The sequence below is a fragment of the Ursus maritimus genome, unplaced genomic scaffold (assembly GCF_017311325.1).
Source record: "Ursus maritimus isolate PB19 unplaced genomic scaffold, ASM1731132v1 scaffold_32, whole genome shotgun sequence".
NCBI lineage: Eukaryota > Metazoa > Chordata > Mammalia > Carnivora > Ursidae > Ursus > Ursus maritimus.
Genome location: NW_024425786.1, coordinates 30,897,652 through 30,918,289, shown reverse-complemented (window position 1 = coordinate 30,918,289; position 20,638 = coordinate 30,897,652). Strand labels below are relative to the sequence as shown.

At 41.8% G+C, this 20,638-nt stretch overlaps 2 protein-coding genes and 1 pseudogene across 5 annotated transcripts in view; 1 reads left to right on the top strand and 2 right to left on the bottom strand.

Moving 5' to 3' along the window:
* The window catches only part of ZNF684 (zinc finger protein 684), a 34,307-nt gene extending 20,265 nt beyond the window's left edge, over window positions 1-14,042 (bottom strand). For 2 of the 4 annotated variants that reach the window (XM_008711982.2, XM_040619333.1), the window contains exons 1-2: window positions 13,914-14,042; window positions 437-489 (exon numbers count right to left, since the gene is read on the bottom strand). In XM_008711982.2, coding sequence (XP_008710204.1) covers window positions 437-451 — 15 coding nt within the window. In that variant the 5' untranslated portion in view covers window positions 452-489; window positions 13,914-14,042. Of the gene's footprint in view, window positions 1-436; window positions 490-2,030; window positions 2,247-13,913 lie in introns of those variants that run through there. The other 2 variants (XM_008711983.2, XM_008711981.2) reach the window with 2 other exon arrangements.
* On the bottom strand, window positions 8,861-14,046 carry EXO5 (exonuclease 5). Its single transcript, XM_008711980.2, has 2 exons — window positions 13,914-14,046; window positions 8,861-10,396 (listed from the first exon to the last, which is right to left on the bottom strand). The coding sequence occupies exon 2, from the start codon at window positions 10,374-10,376 to the stop codon at window positions 9,246-9,248; it is 1,131 nt and encodes a 376-aa protein (XP_008710202.1). The 5' UTR covers window positions 10,377-10,396; window positions 13,914-14,046; the 3' UTR covers window positions 8,861-9,245.
* A 4,081-nt stretch (window positions 14,047-18,127) lies between these two features.
* On the top strand, window positions 18,128-20,638 carry LOC103682389 (annotated as a pseudogene).

Below are 20,638 nucleotides of genomic sequence, written 5' to 3'. Positions count from 1 at the left end.
CTGTTCTCTCCTTACTCTGGGAACCACTTTAAGAAAGTCATAGGAAATGTGTTATATTTATCACAGGGTTGTTGCTGTGAATGTTATTTCTAGCACTATCTCTATGAAAATCCATTATAAGATTTTTTTTTTCACAGAATTGAATCAGGAATATCTTCACTCATCTGAGGAATTATTTTGCTTCATCCTCACAGATAATACCAATACTTTAACTGGTTGGCTATCAATTTTCTATGATTGCTAGAAAGAAAGGTACACATATGCAGCTCAAATTTATTCCAACTATGTGCAGACCCTGTGACCTGGATATCAACTTATCAATTTTCTAAATTTCCTTTTGGACTTGATCTATTCAATCCACATTTTCCCTGTCTATACGTTTCCTTTTTATATGGATTTTTGAGAGATTTAAATGATGAATAAATGGATACCTTACCTGGAAGTTGATCATTTTCTGCAGCTCTTACACAGAGATCTATGAATGTAAAACTGGGAAAAAAGAATAGAAAGGCATGAAAAACCAGGAAGCAATGTAGAAAAGAAAAGAAGCACTATCAGAAAAGAAGGACTCACATCGCAGCTTCAATAAATGTCACCTAGTGGGAGAATGATGATTCTAGGAGACGTCAGAAAAGTCCATATTTTATAAGCACCAAACTCTACTGGTGGTTCTGTTATGAATATATGAAGGTTAGGTAAGTATGCTATACATTTCTGTCCTGCTGATCTAACAGCAAGTTGTTAATCTTTGAACCAGTGACATTTTTTTTCTCCCAAAATCTATCCTAAGAAAATAATAATAAATGAATTAAAAGACTAACTAAAAGCCTGGTCTCTGAAACTCGGTATCTCTGGAACTGTGTGCTCTGAAGCTGGGTTAAGAGAGCTCAAATTAGGTTCGGTTTTCTCTAGCAGGCTGGACCCAGGAATTTTTTTTTTAAAGCTGGAGCACCTTCAGTTTAAACTCTAAATCAATCTCTCCCCCCCTCCGGAAATACACCATTTCCTACGAGCCCAGTATTGGTTTTTAAAAATTCCAACCAGCTTTGCCTTTTAGAAAGGCTAAAATATGCAAAAGGGACTCACAGCTTTTATCTACACAGTCCTCACTGGAAGATCTGAAGATTCAACAGAGGCCCTTTCTTAAAAAGAAGACTACGAATCGAAATTTACTTAGCATTCATTGCTCAAATATTTCAGAAGGAGAATAAACCCAACTCTGTTTTTTTCACAGGATGCTATCTTGCAAAAAAAGAATAAAATTTGGAGCACAGCATAAGGAATACAGTCAATGATACTGTAATAGGCACATAAGGGGTACAGATGGTAACTACACTTGTGGTGAACATAGCATAATGTATAAACTTGTCAAATCACTAAGTTGTCCATCTGAAACTAACGTAACATTGTGTGTCAACTATACTCAAAAGAAGAAGAGGAGGACGAGGAGGAGGAGAAAGAGAAGGAAGAAAATTTGGTGAAAACTCATCTGGGTTTGAATCTCAGCTCTTCCACTTAGTAAGCTGTCAGTCTAAAGCAAATAACTTAACCTCTCTCTCAGCTTCAGTTAATTCATATGCAAAATGGAGAGAAGACTTACTTCAGATTATTGTTGTGAAAATACACTAAGAAGAGAACATAGCAGTTTCTCTAGAAATGCTTTCTTCCTAGATCCCTTTTAATATTACCTTTTGCAGGCTCTGGTAGGGCCAATGATATTCTTGTAACCAGGAAAGGTACAGCTTGATGCACATATTCCTACACAGTCATCTCTACCTACAAGAGCACGAATGCAAACTGAGCCTGCCCCAGCCCCACCCGGAATCTGGGAACCCACTGAGTGGTAGTCAGACCCTTCTCTTGCTCTCTCTCTGAACTACTCCAGAATTGGACAGGACTCATACGCCCAAACACCGAATCACCGCACGTAGGGGTTGTGAAGTTTTATCTTCGGTTGGGTAAGCCAATAAACTGGTCCTTGTCTTTCTCCCCGCCCGTCCCTTACGTCCCCAGGCTCCGCAGAGTCATACCTGCCTTTTCCCCGACACGCTCCCAAATTTGCTTCTAAGAGATCAGGTTACAGAGCTCTCCTAGAGACTCGGCTCTCACCTCCTTCGACGCAGGTTGGGAGATTACGGAATACCGGCTACCGCCCCACTGCGCGTGTGCGGAAGTAACTGACGCCCAGGTTCCCAGGTCCCTCCGCGGTGCAGGGTATTCATAGGGGACTACATTTCCCATAAGGCCTGTGGACCTCGTTTCCGGAAGGCGCCAGAAGCTTCCGCCTCTTTGCGGAGAGATTCCTGGGTTGGTTTCTCTGGGGCTTCCTTGAGAGCGGAGCTCGTTTATAAAAGGAAGGTGTATATATCATTTTCGTTAAAAAATATAAAAGACATCAGAATTTTTAAGAACTGGAAAATCTAAATCAGCGGTGTAAGATAATAATCTACCCTTAGTTCAGTTTCTTCTAGCAATGCGCCAGCTTAAGTCCCTACAAAGGAGATGAAGAGGACCCAAGAAAGAAGACGAGGAGATAATGTGTGAGACAGACTTAAAAGTAGAAGAGTTTGGATCTGCGACATCAAGGGAAGAAAATGTTTTGAGAGGTGGAGAGTGATCCACTGTGTTAAATGCTAGTGGATAATAACTAAGAACTGACCATTGGATTTAGCATTGTGGAAGCTGTTAAAACACGCCGTTTTGGTGTAGTGGTAGAAGTTTGATTAAATCTGATAAGAATCTGATAAGAGTGGGATGAAAGAATGGGAAGAGAGGAAGTGTAGAAAGCAAATACAGACAGTACTTTTAAGAAGTTTGGTTTTTTAAAGATGAGTAGAAAAAGAAAGTTGTCATTGCATATGGATTTGGGGCCCAGATTTTTTTTAAAGCTAGAAGAAATTATAGTATGTATGCTAATTAAAATGATACCGGAGAAGGGGAAATTGACAATATGAGAGACATGGGATGCAGGAAGAAAGTCCTTGAGAAAAGGGACGGAATCCAGTACACATTGGAAGGATCAGTTGTGCGTATGGACCATTAATCTATTGAAATAAAAAGGGAGCCAGAATTTATAGGTACAGAGACAGGCATACAGATTTGGTGGCGGGAGAATCAGGATGTCCTTTTCTGAGTGCTTCCGTTTTCTCAGTGAAATAGGAAGCTGGAAATGAAAATAGGGAGAAGGTATTGGAGGTTTGAGGCGAGAACGGAAATACAGTATTACATTGATTCTAATACACTTTTCATATTTCAACATCTGCGAAATTGCTTTCTTACAAATGTTGGCATGCCATAGTTTAACCGGCAGCATTTTTTTTCTTTTTTAGAGTATGCGAAATATTTATGTATTTTCTAGCCAATGGCATCTGAGATTCTAATGATAGTTATTTAGGAATGTGGGAGAGTGAATGGATTAAGGAAATATAGTACTATTGCTCAGTAGCAATAAGAGCCCACTTGATATTAGTAGCCATTGAAAAAAAAAAAAAAAAAATCCGTTCTTGATCTGTACCCCACTTGAGCAATTGCACCATTTCCTAACTTTCCTTCATAGAAAAATTTTTCTTAAGAGTTGTTTTTTCTTGCTGCCTATATTTTCTCTCACCTCCAATTCTCTCTGCAGTCCACTCTAATGGCTTCTTGACTCTGCTCTCTTGAAACTGATCTTGTAAAGTTACCAATAAAATTCCAATTCTGTCCTCATTATATTTGACCTCAACAGCATTCAACATAATTAAAACACTTTCTTATTTTGGTTTCTAGAACATCTCAAAAAAGCTAGTTTCTCCCATTTCACTAAGACTACTTCTGTATTTCCTTTACTAAAACTCTTCCTCTGTTCCACCTCCAAATGTCTGAATACTCAAGGGTTTGACCTTGGGACTTTTCTTTCTGAAATTTTCCTCTAAATGATCTCATTTGGTCCCATGACTTTAAATACCATTTACTTGATGATGACTGAAAAATCTTTATCTCCAGCTTTCACCTCTCCCCTGAAGAGCAGACCCTTAATTCCTTACACCTACCTGAAATCTCCCCTTAAATATCTAAAAGTCACCTCAAACTTCACATGTCCAAACTGATTAATTCCTGCCTACTCCCATCCCCCAATCTAGCACTTCTAGTTCAATAAATACACCATCACCACCTCATTACTCAAGCAAAAATTTAGGAGCCATCCTTGATTTCTCTTATTCCTTTTCCTTTCTTTCTCTCATTGTATATATTCTATGAAAGCACAGGTTTTTGTTTTGCGATATTGTAACTTATAATAAGAAATATATATTTCCTCTTCATCCCCATTTCTAGCTCAGAGCTCCTAAAACTCTTCAAATTTCCTAAGTGATAATGGCGTCTTTTGTTATATTAATGAAGTGACTTTTGGACTGTTACCTAAGGATGGGGTTGAAGCAGTTGAAGAAAAGCACAAAAATTTTCTCAGTATTGAAAGAAAATGATGAGAATAAAATAATGAGAAAAATTAGGAGATACAGGAAGTATATATAATAGAAATACATGCAACAGTTTCCAGAAAGAGAAAATAGAACAGAGAAGCAATAACCCAGAGAAGCAATAAATAGTTGAAAACATTTTTAACCGAAGTATTTTCTTTCTTATATTTTAATGTATTTTACAATGAGCATGTATTATTTAATATGGTGGGAAAATCTATCATAGAGGAAATTAAAAGACATGCAATAAACTGGCTTTTAAGAACATTTTAAAGGATTAAAATCCTCATTAAAAATGGGCAGTGAATATAAGCAATTTTTAGGGGAAATACGAATTATCAATAAATAACAGATACTCAGCTTCCCAGCTTATTGAATAGTGCAATTTAAAACAATACCAAATTGGGGTGCCTGGGTGGCTCAGTTGAGCATCTGCCTTTGGCTCAGATCATGATCCCAGGGTCCTGAGATCGATCCCTGTGTCTCGCTCCCTACTCGGTGGGGAGCCTGCTTCTCTCCCTCTGCCCCTCCCCAACTCGCTCTCACTCTAAAATAAATCTTTTTAAAAAAAAGAATTATAATACGAGTGTTAGGAAGAACATACATGTTTATGTACTTTTCTGGAAAATAATTTGAGTTAACTCAAATTATTATGATGATAATAACAATAAGTATAGAAGACCTTTGCTTTGGGGTTCCTAGAGTCTAAAGGTATATTTCTGCAGGGCAATCTGGATCCAGGTGTATTTTAAATGTGCACATCTCCTATCCCAAAATGTCTAGGCCTAAGAAAAAGAGGGAGAAAATCAGAAAAATATTTGCAGTATCAATGTACATAGACTGTGTACATTTATGTGTCTGTATCTATTGTTGTATATGCCTATTGAGAAGGGACAGTTAAGTGATGAATATTATACCCATACGATGAAATACTATATTATCCAGCTACTGATATACTAATATGAAAATATGCACATGATAAAACTTGACTTGAACAAGCATGTCACAGAGGATTTTTTTGTGTCTAATTACATACACCCCACTACATACCTATTTGTTTTATATGTAAATATATATTGATATAGCCATAAAAACATCTTGAAGAACCTTATCAACTTCTTTTTTTTTTAAAGATTTTATTTATTTATTCAACAGAGATAGAGACAGCCAGCGAGAGAGGGAACACAAGCAGGGGGAGTGGGAGAGGAAGAAGCAGGCTCATAGCAGAGGAGCCTGATGTGGGGCTCGATCCCGTAACACCGGGATCACGCCCGAGCCGAAGGCAGACGCCCAACCGCTGTGCCACCCAGGCGCCCCAAGAAGAACCTTTTCAACTTCTTATCAATGGTTATTTTGGGGTTGATTACTAGGTGTGTATATGAGAGCAACTTTTACCTTCTACTTTATATATTATTATAGTGTTTATAGTAGGAGAAGATAGGAAGTAACCTAAGAGTGTGTGTGTGTGCGTGTGTATATATACATACATACATACATACAGGCCTGGTTAAACAACGGTGTATCTTTACAACGTAACCCTTTGCAGCTGCTAAAAGAAAGGAGGTAAACTATAAATTCTAACGTGAAACAACTCCAAAAAAAATTGATAAGCAAGGTGTCTTGATGTAAGAAAATATATCTTAAATAAGACACGAAAAGCACTAATAGGGCATTGAAACATTAAAATCTTGTTCATCAAAAGACACCATAATAAAGTAAAAAGACAAGCCACAGATTGGAAAAAGATACTCTCAATAAAGATATCCAATGAACATTGTGGTTATTAGAGTCCTTAATGAAGGAGAGTGGAAGTGAAGCTCAGGGGAATTGGAGAAACAGGCTAAGATGATGATTCTTAGCTTACTTTTGCCCCACACTCAGATTCTGCTTAAGGGGTCTAATCAGTATTTCTAGGATACTGAACTGGAATTCAATAAAGCTCATCTTTCACTTCATCCAGATTGTCAGTGCTCGGAGCCTCCTTCTTTTCCCATGTCAACAGGACCTCTCTGCGTTTTCTGCTTCTACATTTGAGGGGCTGACAACCATACGACCTGGTGGACTGATATCACTACAGTATTTCCAAACAGATACTGAGGGACAATTTACACTCTCTGCCCTCCCTTGCAGCTAGCTATGACCAAGTGGCCAAGTTTTGGCCAGTGGGATGTATCTGGAAACAGTGGTGCAAATTTCAAAAGTGTCTCCAACATGATGCCCTTTTCTTTCAGCCTTCTGCTGAGTATGTATGGGTGACTGGAACCTGGGCAGCTGTTTTGGACTATGAAGTAGGAAGATACCTGTTGATGTCAGAGAAACAAGAGAGAAGGAATCTGGGTTCCTGACACCATGGAGTGCTACATCAGACCTAGACTATATTTAGAGTTCTCTGTCATAAGCGAAATAAATTTCTATTTTGTTTAACCACTATTGTTTTGGCAATTTCTACTATAAACAGTTGAATCTAGTCCTAATTAAAATAGTCAACCCAGGGGCACCTGGGTGGCTCAGTTGTTAAGCATCTGCCTTCGGCTCAGGGCGTGATCCCGGAGTCCTGGGATTGAGCCCCGCATCAGGCTCCCTGCTCCGCTGGGAGCCTGCTTCTTCCTCTCCCATTCCCCCCGCTTGTGTTCCCTCTCTCGCTGGCTGTCTCTCTCTGTCAAATAAGTAAATAAAATCTTTAAAAGAAAAAAAAAAAAGTCAACCCATTCTCTGGCCCAGGAAGCGAATTTTTTAAAAATCAAGAAACAGCTTTGTTATGATGTCTCTTTTCATTTACCCACTCACTGAACCAATATCCAAGAGGTCCATAATTTGGAGTACAGATACCTTTAGGCAGAATTTCCAAGGGAGAGATAACATTATTAGCCATATGGAGGCTGCAAACCAGGGAAGCATTTGCTGTAGAGAACAGCATCAATGATTCTGGGATATCCCTACAAATGTCTCAACTTATCTTGTGAGAAACCATAAAGCGATGACAAGGAGATGTTAACTTAAAATAAGGATTTGAGAGCACAGGATATTACTGAATTACAGAACTACTGAATCCTGACAAGGTCATTGTCTGAAACCAACTGATTTTTCTTTTCCCTCTTTCTAAAGTTTCTAGTATAATGAAGATGATGCCAGCAGAACTCTGAGCAAGTTGTTTTCTTGAAGGCCATTAATACTGTTTATCCTATAAAGTCCAGTTTACTTACTATGTCCCCAGTTTGATTCCAAACTTCCTAGGGCCTTGAATAACATACAGTGTAGGAGGCTTAACAACAGCAAGAAATACTTTACAGAATAATGGTTAAGAGCATAAGCACTGCAGTCAGATATATCTAGGCTGGAGTCTCCCACTTTCAAACTGTAGGATCTTGGGCAAGTTTTAGAAGCCTTCTAAGCCTCAATTCCCTCACCAGGAATAATAATGGATATATAGATTTAATCATAAAAGTGCTTAGCACGATGCCTGGCACATATCACTCATTCAGTAAATGAGAAAGAGTTGTTATCATAAGATTCCTATTGTCCATAAGAAAAGTTAAATGTGTAGCTCAGAACATCTCCAGAGGTAATCTACTATAAGAAGTGTCCAGGTTTTACCAGTTCATGTAGAACATGGAGTCACATTAACAATATTCACCATGTTCTGCTGGTTCTTGACCTTCTAGTTCATATGGAAACCCCCACCCCTGCCAACTCTTCTCCCCCCTCCATCTACTTATGCAAATTCTCCAGTAGTGTCTGCATAAACAAGCCTTCTCCTTTCAGGTGATATCGGTTTCGTTCTTTCCTCTGGCCTCTTTGGGTGATGTTTGAGTTAAGGGCTCCTTCGCCTTCTAAAATGAGATTCCTCTCCACTATCTTCACATTTTCCTTAAAATGTTTTTAATTTTGTTGGTTCTCCCTTTACAAAAAGGGCACCATACTGTATGTAACCTTTGGGGACTTATCTTTTCACTTAATATTGTGCTAAGATTCACCCATGTTGTTGCACGTCATTGTGGCTCATTTCTTTTGGCTGCCATACATCATCCACAGTCTTCTGGATACCTTCCAGGTTTAGGTTTTGCTATTGTGAAAGTACTACAAAGTATACTCCTGTTCATATGTGTAAGAGCTTCTCTTGGCCTATCCCTAGGAGGGGTATTGTAAGGTATGAATGTTACGTGTTACTTCATACATTTTTTATGTCTAATGTTTTCATTTCTTATGATCTCCTACTCGGGCTTCATTTTCCCTTATTTCTTTGAGCATATTTATCATTTTAAATTCTTGGAGTGCTCATTCCACTAATTCTCCTTCAGAAATATGTTTATGCTATGTACTTGAAGGCTTGGAATAATATACACACAACTATTTCTAGTGGTCATCTTTGAAAGATTGAGATTATGAAAAAAAAACATCAGTTCCACTGACCTGGACAGCACTTCACTTTATTATAGGAAATGTAGAAAGCCTTGACTAAGAAAAAATGGGGAAGAGACTTAAGAGAAACTTCAAAGTCTTCTTAGGAAAGCAATGATTGCTGAAGGACACCTTTTGCTCCGGCCATGATGAGCAACTGTCTTCTTGGCAATTCACAGCAAAGTTCCAGAGACCATCTAATCCCAGATTCCTCCCACTCACCCCTGAACCTAGGTCATGATTTGAGCGGTTAGAATTTGAGGAAATACGAAAAGAACTAAAATGAGAACACTCTCCAGGAAGGCCAAGCTCAAAGACTGGTCCTCTTTTATTCTGCTGAGGACATTAGGAGCAGGAAGGAGCAAAGTTCCTGAAGAAGGTGTCCCGTTCTGCTCATTTCACTTTTTTGGTTTGCGGCTCTAGAGTGCAGCTGGGCATCCCACCGCCCTTCCTCCACTCACAGATATCTGCATAGTTACATGTCCGGCACTTCCAAGCCTCCTCCACATCAACCCCTTGAGGCTCCCGGTGGCCCATCCAGTAGGCCATATAGTGCTGCACTTTGCCTTTCACCTCCTTCTCTTCAAAGGCCACAGTCTCTGTGCCCAGCACAGTGGCAGTCTCTTGGTGGATATATTCAATCCTCAGGATATCAATAACTGGGAGGTCAGACAGTGTTAGAGACAAGAAGACTAGCTCCATGAGGTCACCCAAGGACTTCACAGAGAAGCCTCCCTGCCGGGCATGCCTCAGCACTGAAGGTCCCAGTGGCTTGTCTGGACATAATTTTGTGTGGTGGATTAGGCTAGCGCTGGTCACTTTTCCTTGAACCATGGCATCAAAGATATATTTGTATAGGCTGACTTGAAAGCGGTCTTTTTTTTTCTGGGCTTCCAGAGGGAGCATAGGGCGCCTGCGTGTCTTGAGTTCAGCCAGTTCCAGCTCCCCCTTGGCTGTATAGCACAGCTCATCAATTACTCCAACGAGCAGCACACCCTCCACTTCTCCAAACACTGGAAACTCTCTGGTGCGTCCTTCTGACTGCAAGACAGGAATCATTGATAATATATTCAGAAACTTAACTGCCCAAGTGTCTTCTTTGGTAGTGATGGGGATAGTCACAAGATCATGAACTTCTAGTTCTCTAGCTAGGTGGATGCTGGCACCAGTGTCCAAAACATTTGCCTTCTCAGGAGCCAAGAAACCAGGAAGCTCCTTCTCATATACCATGTGCTGTTCACACCAGTCTTGAGCAGACAGGTCAGTAACATACAAATATTTAAGATGGAATCGCTCCATAGGTGGTGAGACATCCAATCTTCTTTTCCACTTTGGTAAGTTTATGAGCTTGCCATCCTTCCCAGGGAGTTCAGAAGAAGGGCCAGGCTTGCTAAGTGAAGCACTTGACTCTTGAGTATCTTCCAGGTCCAGATACTCTAGAAACTCTGAGTCACTCAAGTCTGAGAACCCTGAGGCCTCTGCTGACACCTCTTCTGCTGACACCTCTTCCCCAGTCTCTGCCATGGTACAAAGCCCTGCATATACTGTGAAAGAAATGTGTTACCCAAATAAAAAATTTCTCCAAAGCACTGTCAAATTCTAATAAGGTTAAAAGAATCATGACTATTTACAATCTTTAAAGAAGCCTATCTATTTTTTTAATTTAAATTCCATTAACCAACATATAGTACATCATTAGTTTCAGATGTAGTGCTCAATAATAGAATCCTATCTATTTATGACCAATTAGTAATGTAACAGAGTTGCCTTGGCCTCAACTTCTTCCTTTAAAAGGAGATTTGAGGTTTGCCTTTTCTGTTTCAAAATTCTACTGACTGGGGACATTATTTCATTATTTTAAGTGAGTATAGATCTTTGTAAATGTTGGAGCAATGCTGGTAAAACCACGTCCACTTCTATGATTCCTTCAATACAAAGTCCTTGACTAGGAAAACAAAACTCAATTACAAACTGTTCCTTGAGAAAAATCAGCTCCATAATGACTGGGGTTTTTTTAATGTTTTTTATTATATTATGTTAGTCACCATACAGTACATCCCCGGTTTCCGATGTAAAGTTCGATGGTTCATTAGTTGCGTATAACACCCAGTGCACCATGCAATACGTGCCCTCCTTACTACCCATCACCGGTCTATCCCATTCCCCCACCCCCTCCCCTCTGAGGCCCTCAGTTTGTTTCTCATAGTCCATAGTCTCTCATGTTTCATTCCCCCAAAGAAAGGGGGGTAATCATAATGACTGTTTTTAAACGCAGCTCTCAGGAATACAGTACAGCAAAATTCAAAGACGAACTATAGATAAATACAAATAGATCTGCTCACCCACAAATTAATGGCATGAAGTAATGAGAGAGGATGTTCACAGCAACATGTGGAAATCAGCTGCTTTTTATATTTGAGATACATCAAGGAAATGGCAAGGAGGAAAAGTTCCCGGTGGGGTCTACTTTACCCTTACAGACTTTATAAATTACCCTCTGAACATTACAGAAATTGGTGTTCCCCACTAAGTTTATTTTTTCCTTCCACAAGAAATTAGCTTATGATGGAAAATATCTGTCACTAAGCACTATAAAATATCACTGTATTTGCTATAATAGTGACTATTTTATTGTGCAGTTATTGAGTGCTAGACACCAAGCCAAGTGCTTCACATGCAATACCTCACTACTCTACTGCGGGACAGGGACTCTCTTTAAAATTTTTTACTGCAAGAAATTTCACATATACAGAGAAATAGAACAATGAACACTTATATACATACCATGTAGATAAATAACTGCTGACATGTTGCTGTATTTGCATCTTTCAAGTGCGCATTTTTTTGGCTATTTTATTTTGGCTATTTTAAAGTAAATTATAGATATCATAACATTTCGGGTATAAATGCTTCAGCATACATTTCTAGATAAGGACATTCTCCTACATTAACTACAATATTGTTATCACATCTAACAAAATTAATAATTCCCTAATACTACCATCCACACTCAAATTTCCCCAACTGCCCTAAAATGTCTTGGATAGCTTTTCTTTAAACCAGGAAACAAAGACCACACATTATGTTTGATTTGCTTTGTCTCTCAAACATTTTTAATCCTGAGAAACTAGGCAAATTATCTTGTAAAGATACTCTTTTTAAGCCTTCTTCCTAACCTCACATATCTAGTCTAGCATAGAGACAAGACAAAACAAAAGAAAGTATGACCAGTCCACCAGTATTCGACTTTGAGTGCCAGGAAAACAATCTGATACAGAATTTAAACTGATTGAGGTAATAATGAGCCAAGTTTTCTCTTTGCTAACCTAATAAGCAATGAATAAATTGAATGCACCAACTCCCATATTAAAAGCTTAAGAATTGATACCTTGAAAACGGTATTAATATAGTTATGGTTGTACTTAACTCATTTTTAAATAGTCTAAATGTCCTTAATGAAAGAAAACATACACATAGCTGGAAGGAAAGTTATTTACAATGAACAAAAGTAATCCAATGTGGAGACTTCTGCTTATAACCCATAAAGTTATTGCTTTATAGGATACTTTAATAGTAATAAAACACAGAAGCTACACATTTGTACAAGTGTCTTAAATTATAAATGTGCCTTAGATGATGACAGTTTCAAAATGAGTAATGTTAGTTAGACTATGAAGTCCCTGAGAGTTGGAGAGAGCTTTACCCTCTGTCAAGAAACTGAAGTTAAACGGCAATTAACATGTACATTTGGGGTGTTTCCGAACACCCCCCCCCCCAGTGGGAGGGCACTAAATCCAAATCAACTGCCTTGAAAATATTTTTTTTTCAAATATTTAGACCTGCGCTGTCCAATATGTAGCCATCAGCCACATGTGGCTATTTAAATAAACTAAAATTAAAAATAATTTTTAAACTCAATTTCTCTGTTGCATGAGGCACATTTCAAGGGCTCACTAGCTTACATGTGGCTAGTGGGTACTACATCATAAGGCAGAGATACAGAACATTTCCCTGACCACAGAAAGTTCTATTGGACAGTACTGTTTTAGATTAATGCATGTGTATTAACTCCCAAAAAGAGTAAGCTCCTGAAAGGTAAGGACTTTGCACTTGTTTTACATACTGAGAACAGGGTAAACTTGAACAGGTTAAGTGAAATGTTTTGTAGAGAAGACACAAAAAGGGGGCATTCTCTATAGAATTATTCATCTAAAAGAAGAAAACAATACACTGGTGATGGACAATTTAGATTCAGATGTGTTGCCTGGACTTTCCTATGCAGAAAAAAGCCAGGCAAGAGCACGATGCAGTGCATGCACTGTGTCCTTAATGCAAGTTTGTATCTTTCTGACACGAGATGATTTTACATGGCACAAAGGTCAACATTTTTAGACATAGCTCAATATAAAACTATTAGAGTTTCCAACAAATGTACAATTTCATAGAGAGTGTTTCTTAGGACAAATATGTAATTTAAATAAATGAAAGTTAAAAATTTAAACTATGAAAATAACAACACAGGTAGTACATAGGAATGACAACAATTATTAGGTGGTAAGTGAAGGAAATGAAATGTTCAGGAAATATCAGCAATACCAGTATCAAGAGTCTGGGGTCCTATGGATCTAGATTCCAAACCTTATCGTACCTAGGTCAGTAGTATTTAGTAAGATGCTACTTGCATTATGAGTACTCCTGGGCAAGTGTTTCCTTTTCCTGAAGTTACTGACTTAGAGTGCCCCTTCCAACCCTACTCAGCTACTCAAAATAATGATAAAACATTATATACATACTAACATTCAACAAATGTGGATCTCCTTCCCCTTCCCACGGAAGAGTCAGATTCCCTCTGACAAATGAGATTAACCTTTAGGAGAAAGGAAACTTTTACTCCCCTGGGACTTGGCTGATCTTTCTCCTCACCAGGAAGAGCAGAATGCTAAAATGACACGGCTAGGGGAGAAGAAAGGAGCCCTGAAAAACCAGGTCTCCACTTAAGAATCCAGATTAGCAACTCTGCGCTGTGCTGTGGTAGCACGGGGCCTGTTGGTCCTTTCTCACCTGCCCAGTCTCTCACATTGCGGCATTTCCTCCTCTCTGATCCACTCGGCACAAGCTGTTGCCCATCCCTGATGCTAGGTAATGCTTGCCTCTCTCCTGGATCAAATTCTCCATGACTTCGTTTCCCCCACAATCCGGATGTAGTTACTTAATCCAATCTTTGCTCCCTGCAAGCAAAAGAGTCAAAAATAACCAAAGTCTCCCAGGAGCTCCAAGATCGGTTCCCTTTCCCAGCCCCAAACCTCAGCCCAGGTGCGCAGCAGGGACCTCAGGTGAGAGGCTTTTCTTCTCGGATGGGTTCCTGCTGCCTGTGGGACTGCCAGGACCTTCACCCTCAACATCCTGACTTGTATGGCGCAGCCCAGACTTGTGGGCTCCGAGGGCGCTTGCCCTCAGCTGGGACCGTTCCAAGAGACCCAAACCACTGCCGACGGCCCAGGAATTCCACGTCTGCCCTCAAGTTTACTGAGCACTCCCTATAACGTCTTGGAGGAATCGGAAATGACAGCGAGGGGTCGGCCTCGGGAAGGGGTCCCAGTGGACCTCCGCGAAAGGCCCAGAAACCACAGGAGCCTGTCCTGCGAAGGCAGCCACGACAAGCCGCTGCCCGTGCTGCTCCCAGCCAGAGACCGCAGCGACAGCGGGGACAGACCCCTGCGCTCCACACCGCAGCCCCTCAACTCCCCACCCCGATCCGCCGGCCTTGCCCTCACCTTAGCTACTCCTCCGAACCCCGGCTCAGGGGCTCCAAACTCCTCTTCCCGGTTCCACCGAGGCCTCGGAGCCGCTCCCGGACTCTGCCCCGGACCAGCAGGAGAAGCTTGAGCAGAGAGCTCTCGGCGGCGTGGCTGCCCCGGCCCCGGGTGGAACGCACACCCAGAATGCTCAGCGGCCGCCCGAGACCCGCCCCCTCCCAGAGGCCTCCGCGGCGTCTCCTGGTCCTCGCGAGGCCCCGGCCGGATCGGCCGCCCTCTCGCGGCAGGGCGAGCAGGCTGCTAAGGTGAGGGGCCACCTGGGGGCAGGCAGTCCCTGCGCGCCGCTGGTTGTCCGTGTGGCGTAATTCGGGACGGAACTGTGCTGTCGCTCACCCGGAAGCTCTCACTGCGGCGGGGCTGGCGGCTACCTCCAAGCCAGGGGCCGGGAGAGGTGTGGGCGCGTCCCTCCCCCCGTGCACCGGCCTCTGTCCGTTCGTGCGGCGGTCTTGGCTTTGTCTCTCCTGGTTTCCGCGCCACCTCTGCTCCTCGCGCCAGCCTTCCCAGCGGAGAACAACCACGAGCTCCCTTTGCAAAGATGCCGGTGCCTGGCCTTTAACCTTTGTAACCTTTATAACACAGCTATATTCTGAAATAGAAAATAAAAGTAAATATTAAGTGTTGAAAAGATACGTCATCGTTAGATCAAAAATAGAAAAGTGACAGGTCCTTTCCAAATACACTCCCATGCCCCCTTCCTGAGGAAACACGCTAGCCTGACTTTTAGGACAGTCATTTCCTTGCTTTTCTTTGCAGTTTTATCACATATGGGAAACTTCATTTACAATAAAGGTGGCATCACATAGCAACGGAGAAAAGATGGTCTTTTCAATGAAGGTTCTGTGACGATAGGGTATCCTTATGAAAAAAATATATGAAATGAGACCGCTTACCTTCCTCACAAAAATCAATTCCAGAAGTATTGAAGTCCTCAACGTGAAAAGATAAACTAGAAAGCTTTTACAATATAATATTGTTTGGACTTCAAAATAGGCAAAGATTTCTTAAAACAGAGAATACTAGAAAGGACAGTTGGGGAAATTAAATGGGACTTGTATATTAGATAATAGTATCTAACAATTTTAAGGGCCCTGGGTGTGATAATGATTTTGTGGTTGTGTAGGAAAACGTCCTTGATCTTAGAAATAGGAAAGTTGAGGACAATCTTTTTAATCAAGTGAAACGAGTAGGCATTGCTGGGTTGAAACTGGAGACAGTTTCTGCCTCCTCCCCAGTATAATCTTCTGTAGCCAAAATGTAACTTCCAAAGTCAGGAAAGCCTCTCCTCAACCCTTTCACACATGGACCTAACTTCAAATGAAGTTGTCAGTGCAAGGTATGCTGCTGGGGGGAGTGAAGCAGAAGAGATTCCCAAGACAGTAGGACCATGTTCCCCAAACCTTTCATTCTCAACACCGTGGGACTCGAATTTTAGAAAGCGACGCCCTTTCCCCAAAAAGCTATCCCAAGAGGTGTAGGCATTTGAGGCCCATTCATATACAAAACTCATTGATACCGTTCATCCTTCTCCAGGGATATCTGTATCCGTGGAAATGCTGTTAGGCACAAATGATCTGTTTGCCTCGCTTTCCATCTTTTCCTCCTTCCTCTTTCAGAACATGGGGTTTGTCCCTCTAACGTGGCACCGATTACAGTCTACCATATAAGAGCCTGTATGATAAAAGTGTTTCTCTGTATGATTACTCTCTAGAGCTACACCGTCCAATGAAGTAACCCTAGCCACATGTGGCGCTCTTGAACACTGGAAATGTGGCTAGCCCAAAAAGATCTACTCTAACTACAAAATACTAGATTTTGAAGACTTAGTACCAAAAGAAAAAAAAGGAATGAAAATAACACATAATTTTTTATATTGATTACATGTTGAAATTATAATATTTTGGGTATACTGGGTCAAATGAATATATTTTAAAATTAATTTTACTTATTTTTGTTGTATTAATGTAGCTTCCAGAAAATTTTAATTACCTATGGTTCACATTTGTATTGTGGCTCACATTATATTTCTCTTGGACAGTGCTGTTCTAGGGCATCAGAGCCTAAGGGCAGGGAATTTATTTTGCTCATTTGTGTTCCTCACAGGTGCTAGAACAATTATTAACATAATTTTTACATGCTCAAGAGAAGCCCATTGACAGTATTCTGCATTTGAAAATCTTTTCTTCCACATATTAAGATCAGCCTCTCTTTAGCCAATCACCTATTTCTGGTAATTGAAAAAGGCATTGCTTGCTTAGGGAGAGCCAAAGGAGATGGAAGAGGTTGAGGGAGGTGGTAAGAGCTAAGGATGTCAGACTGTGCTAAGGATGTAAGACTGAGGGATGCTTATTCTAAAAACAGGCAGCTTCAGATGTAGGACATTTGAAGCCTTGAATCAATTAGGGCTTATTCATTTATAAGAGATTGAAAACCCAGGGTTCAACCTTCAGGTGAGGCTTGATCAAGGGATCAAGTAGTGTGACCAGAATTGAGTTTTCTGTCTCTATTACTTGGATCTTCTGTGTTTGCTCCATTTCTAAGCAGCCTCCTTCCTTTTCCACTGCCAGTAACTTCCAGGAATATAGCCTTCCAGATTTGTGTCTAATGGCAAAAAAAGGAAGTCTATTTCCCTAATACCTCAAAGATAAATCCAAAAATTGTCCCCTTGACCCTGACTAATCAAACTGGGGTTATAAGCTTGCCTTAGCCAGAGTCTTCCAGAAAACATGGCCTCGAGCAAAGACTAGATTTTTTTCCTTTTTCTTTTTGCAAGTGCAAACCCATATAGTAGCAAGGATAAGAAAAGGAAGTAAAGCAAGCAACAACTTGAAGCAAATTGAAGTGGTGTGCTATTGTGTGGCTATGGCTTCATGTTGACCCCATGGTCTCACACCCTGATTCCAGAGTAATATTATAAAATCAAAACCTCATGTTGTCAGTCTTTGATTTTAAAAATACTGTAAGATAAGGTCTATCTCTTTATTTAGTAAATTCAGCCAAAAATTCAGGTGTTCATTCCAAGAAGGCATAAATTGTGTGTAGTATTTCCTGATGATGTGACACAAATTTAATCTGGGAGGGTAGGTAGGAGCTAACTGAACAAAGAAATTAGGCAGAAGGAAGAAAAATAGCGCTGTTGAGGACCAGAAACCATGAAATATATTGTATGGAATATTTACAGACTATAAGATCTTTATGACTGGAGCAAAGTATGCTTGAGGGGAAATTTGGGAGCCATTACCAGAAAAATAGGTAATACTCTATGCCAAGTATGTTCTGTCTTAAGAATACAGAAGATGACGTTTACCTTCAAGTTATGAGAACCCACTGGGGGGTTTTAAGCAATGTGATTCAATTAATTAGATTAAGTTTGATGAAATGTGTGTTTTGGAATGATCACTTTAGCAGCAGTGGGGGGGATGGAAAGATCAGTCCAAGTCCGGAGGTGAGGCAGAAGTCTGAGCAGGTGGTATATTATGGCTGACATGCAAAATCTGGTAGAAAGACGGGACAGGGCAGAGGGCCGCCTGGAGGCAGCATCCCATGCCTCTGACATGCACTGTGGGTATGGAGACAGTGCTCCGAGAGCAAGAGCCACACCACATGTGCAAGCATTTGACTCACTACTTGCTGGTCTTATGACAGAGCACCTGCAGATCAGTAAAGACATTGGGGGAGATGTGTGGAAACACGCCAGATGGTCCACACGGGTCTGAAGTTGGAGCAAGCTCTCTTGGTTACAGCCCCTCAGTGCCAGCAGGCAGTAGGCTTTATAAGCTTTCCGATTTGTTGGCACCCATCTCAGAGCAGATCCAAGAAGTGGTAACCTTCCGGGCAAACCGAGGCAGCAAGTTGTTCCATCACGTGTCAGCTGTCAGTGAAAGTATCCAGGCCCTGGGTTGGGTGGCTGTGGCTCCCAAGCCTGGTCCCTATGTGAAAGAAATGAATGATGCTGCCATGTTTTATACAAACTTAGTCCTCAAGGAGTACAGAGATGTTGATGAGAAGCATGTGGACTGGGTCAAAGCTTACTTGAGTGTATGGACAGAGCTACAGGCTTACATTAAGGACTTCTGTCCCACCGGACTGGCCTGAACCAAAAGAGAGCATGTGGCAGAACAGAGTGGATTGCCATCTGGCCCCTCTGCTGGATCAGGTTCCCCACCTCCCCCACCAGACTGACCCTACTCACCAAGTCCCCACCATTCAGGCTCAGATGAGTCTACTCCCCACTCAGCACTATTCGCACAGATTAATCTGGGGGAGAGCATCTGAACATGTATCTGATGACGTGAAGACTCACAAGAACCCCACTCTGAAGGCGCAGAGTGGTCCAGTACGAAGTGGCCCCAAACCGTTCTCTGCTCCTAAACCAGGAGTCAGCCCATCCCCCAAACCAACCATGAAGAGGGAGCCAGCTGTGCTTGAACTGGAGGGCAAGAAGTGGCGAGTGGAAAGTCAGGAGAATGTTCCCACCTGATGACTGATGACTTGGAGCTGAAACAGGTGGCTTACATATACAAGTGTGTCAACACGACATTGCAAATCAAGGGTAAAATTAAGTCCATTAGAGTACATAACTGTGAGAAACTCGGTCTGGTGTTTGATGACATGGTGGGCATTGTGGAGATAATCAATCGTAGGGATGTCAAGGTTTGGGTAATTGGTAAAGTGCCAACCATTTTCATCAACAAAACAGATGGCTGCCACGTTTACCTGAGCAAGAATTCCCTGGATTGCAAGATAGTTGCTGCCAAACCTTCTTCTTTTTAAAAAGATTTATTTATTCTAGAAAGAGAAGAGGAGAGAATGGGGGGGGGGAGAGAGACAGAAAGAGAGAGAGTGAGAGAGCAGGGGATTGGGGCAGAGGGAGAGGGAAAAGCAAACTCCCCGCTGAGCAGGGAGCCTGATGCCGGGCTTGATCTCAGGACCCTGGGATCATGACCTGAGCCCAAGGCAAATGCTTAACTGAGCCACCCAGGCGCCCCAGTGCCAAATCTTCTGAGATGAATGTCGTCATTCCTACAGAAGGCGGTGACTTTAATAAATTCCCAGTCCCTGAGCAGTTCAAGACCCTATGGAATGGGCAGAAGTTGGTCACCACAGTGACAGAAATTGCTGGATAAGCGAAGTGCCACTGGCTTCTTTGCCCTCTCCCTCACACCATGGGATAAATCTGTATCAAGACGGTTCTTTGCTAGATTTCCTCTACCTTTCTGCTCTTAAACTGCTTCTCTGCTTTGAGAAGCACAGCTACCTGCCTTCACTGAAATACACCTCAGGCTGAGATTTGGGGCGGGAGCGCAGGTCAGTTGATCTTCTGCGGGAAGGGCGGCTTTTCCCTCCCGGCTCCACCACACCGCCAGTCCGTCCTTAAGGAGCCGCCCACCAGGACTGGCGTGTTCTAGCTTTCAGCCTTTGGGGGCCATGGGACCAACAGTCTTTTGGGAGGAATAAAGCAGTCCCCAGGGATTAACAGATCAGAATGTTCCCACAAGTTCGTCTTTTTCTAACAATGAGCATGAAGGTAGCAGAGGCTGGTGTGATTCTAGCTGGTTCTTCTAACCAAACTAATTTTTCTCTGTGGACAAGTGAGGCAGGGGTTGCACCCGACCAAAGGCTGAAGCTTGGCCAGCTAGCATTCCAAGCAAAATGGTTTCCTCTAAGCATTCCTTTTATTCTGCATCCCGTCCTGGGTCGGCCTGAGCCTGAGAGTAAGTTCTCCTGCGTCAGCCGCTGTGGCAGCGCCCTGCACCCAGGCCAGTTAAAGGAGTCTTGGCCCCTTCCTTTCACTGGGATCCCTGCCCAGCACCTTCCTACAGAGACAACTTAAACAAGAAAAAAAAAAAAGAAAAAGAAAACACACCATTCCAAGGAATCTGGAATTCCTTCCTCCTTCCGTGCTAGGTGCCTGCCCTCCACCTTCACTGCCTCCTTTGCCCTGTCGTGCTCAACTGCTTTGGTTTCTGTCCG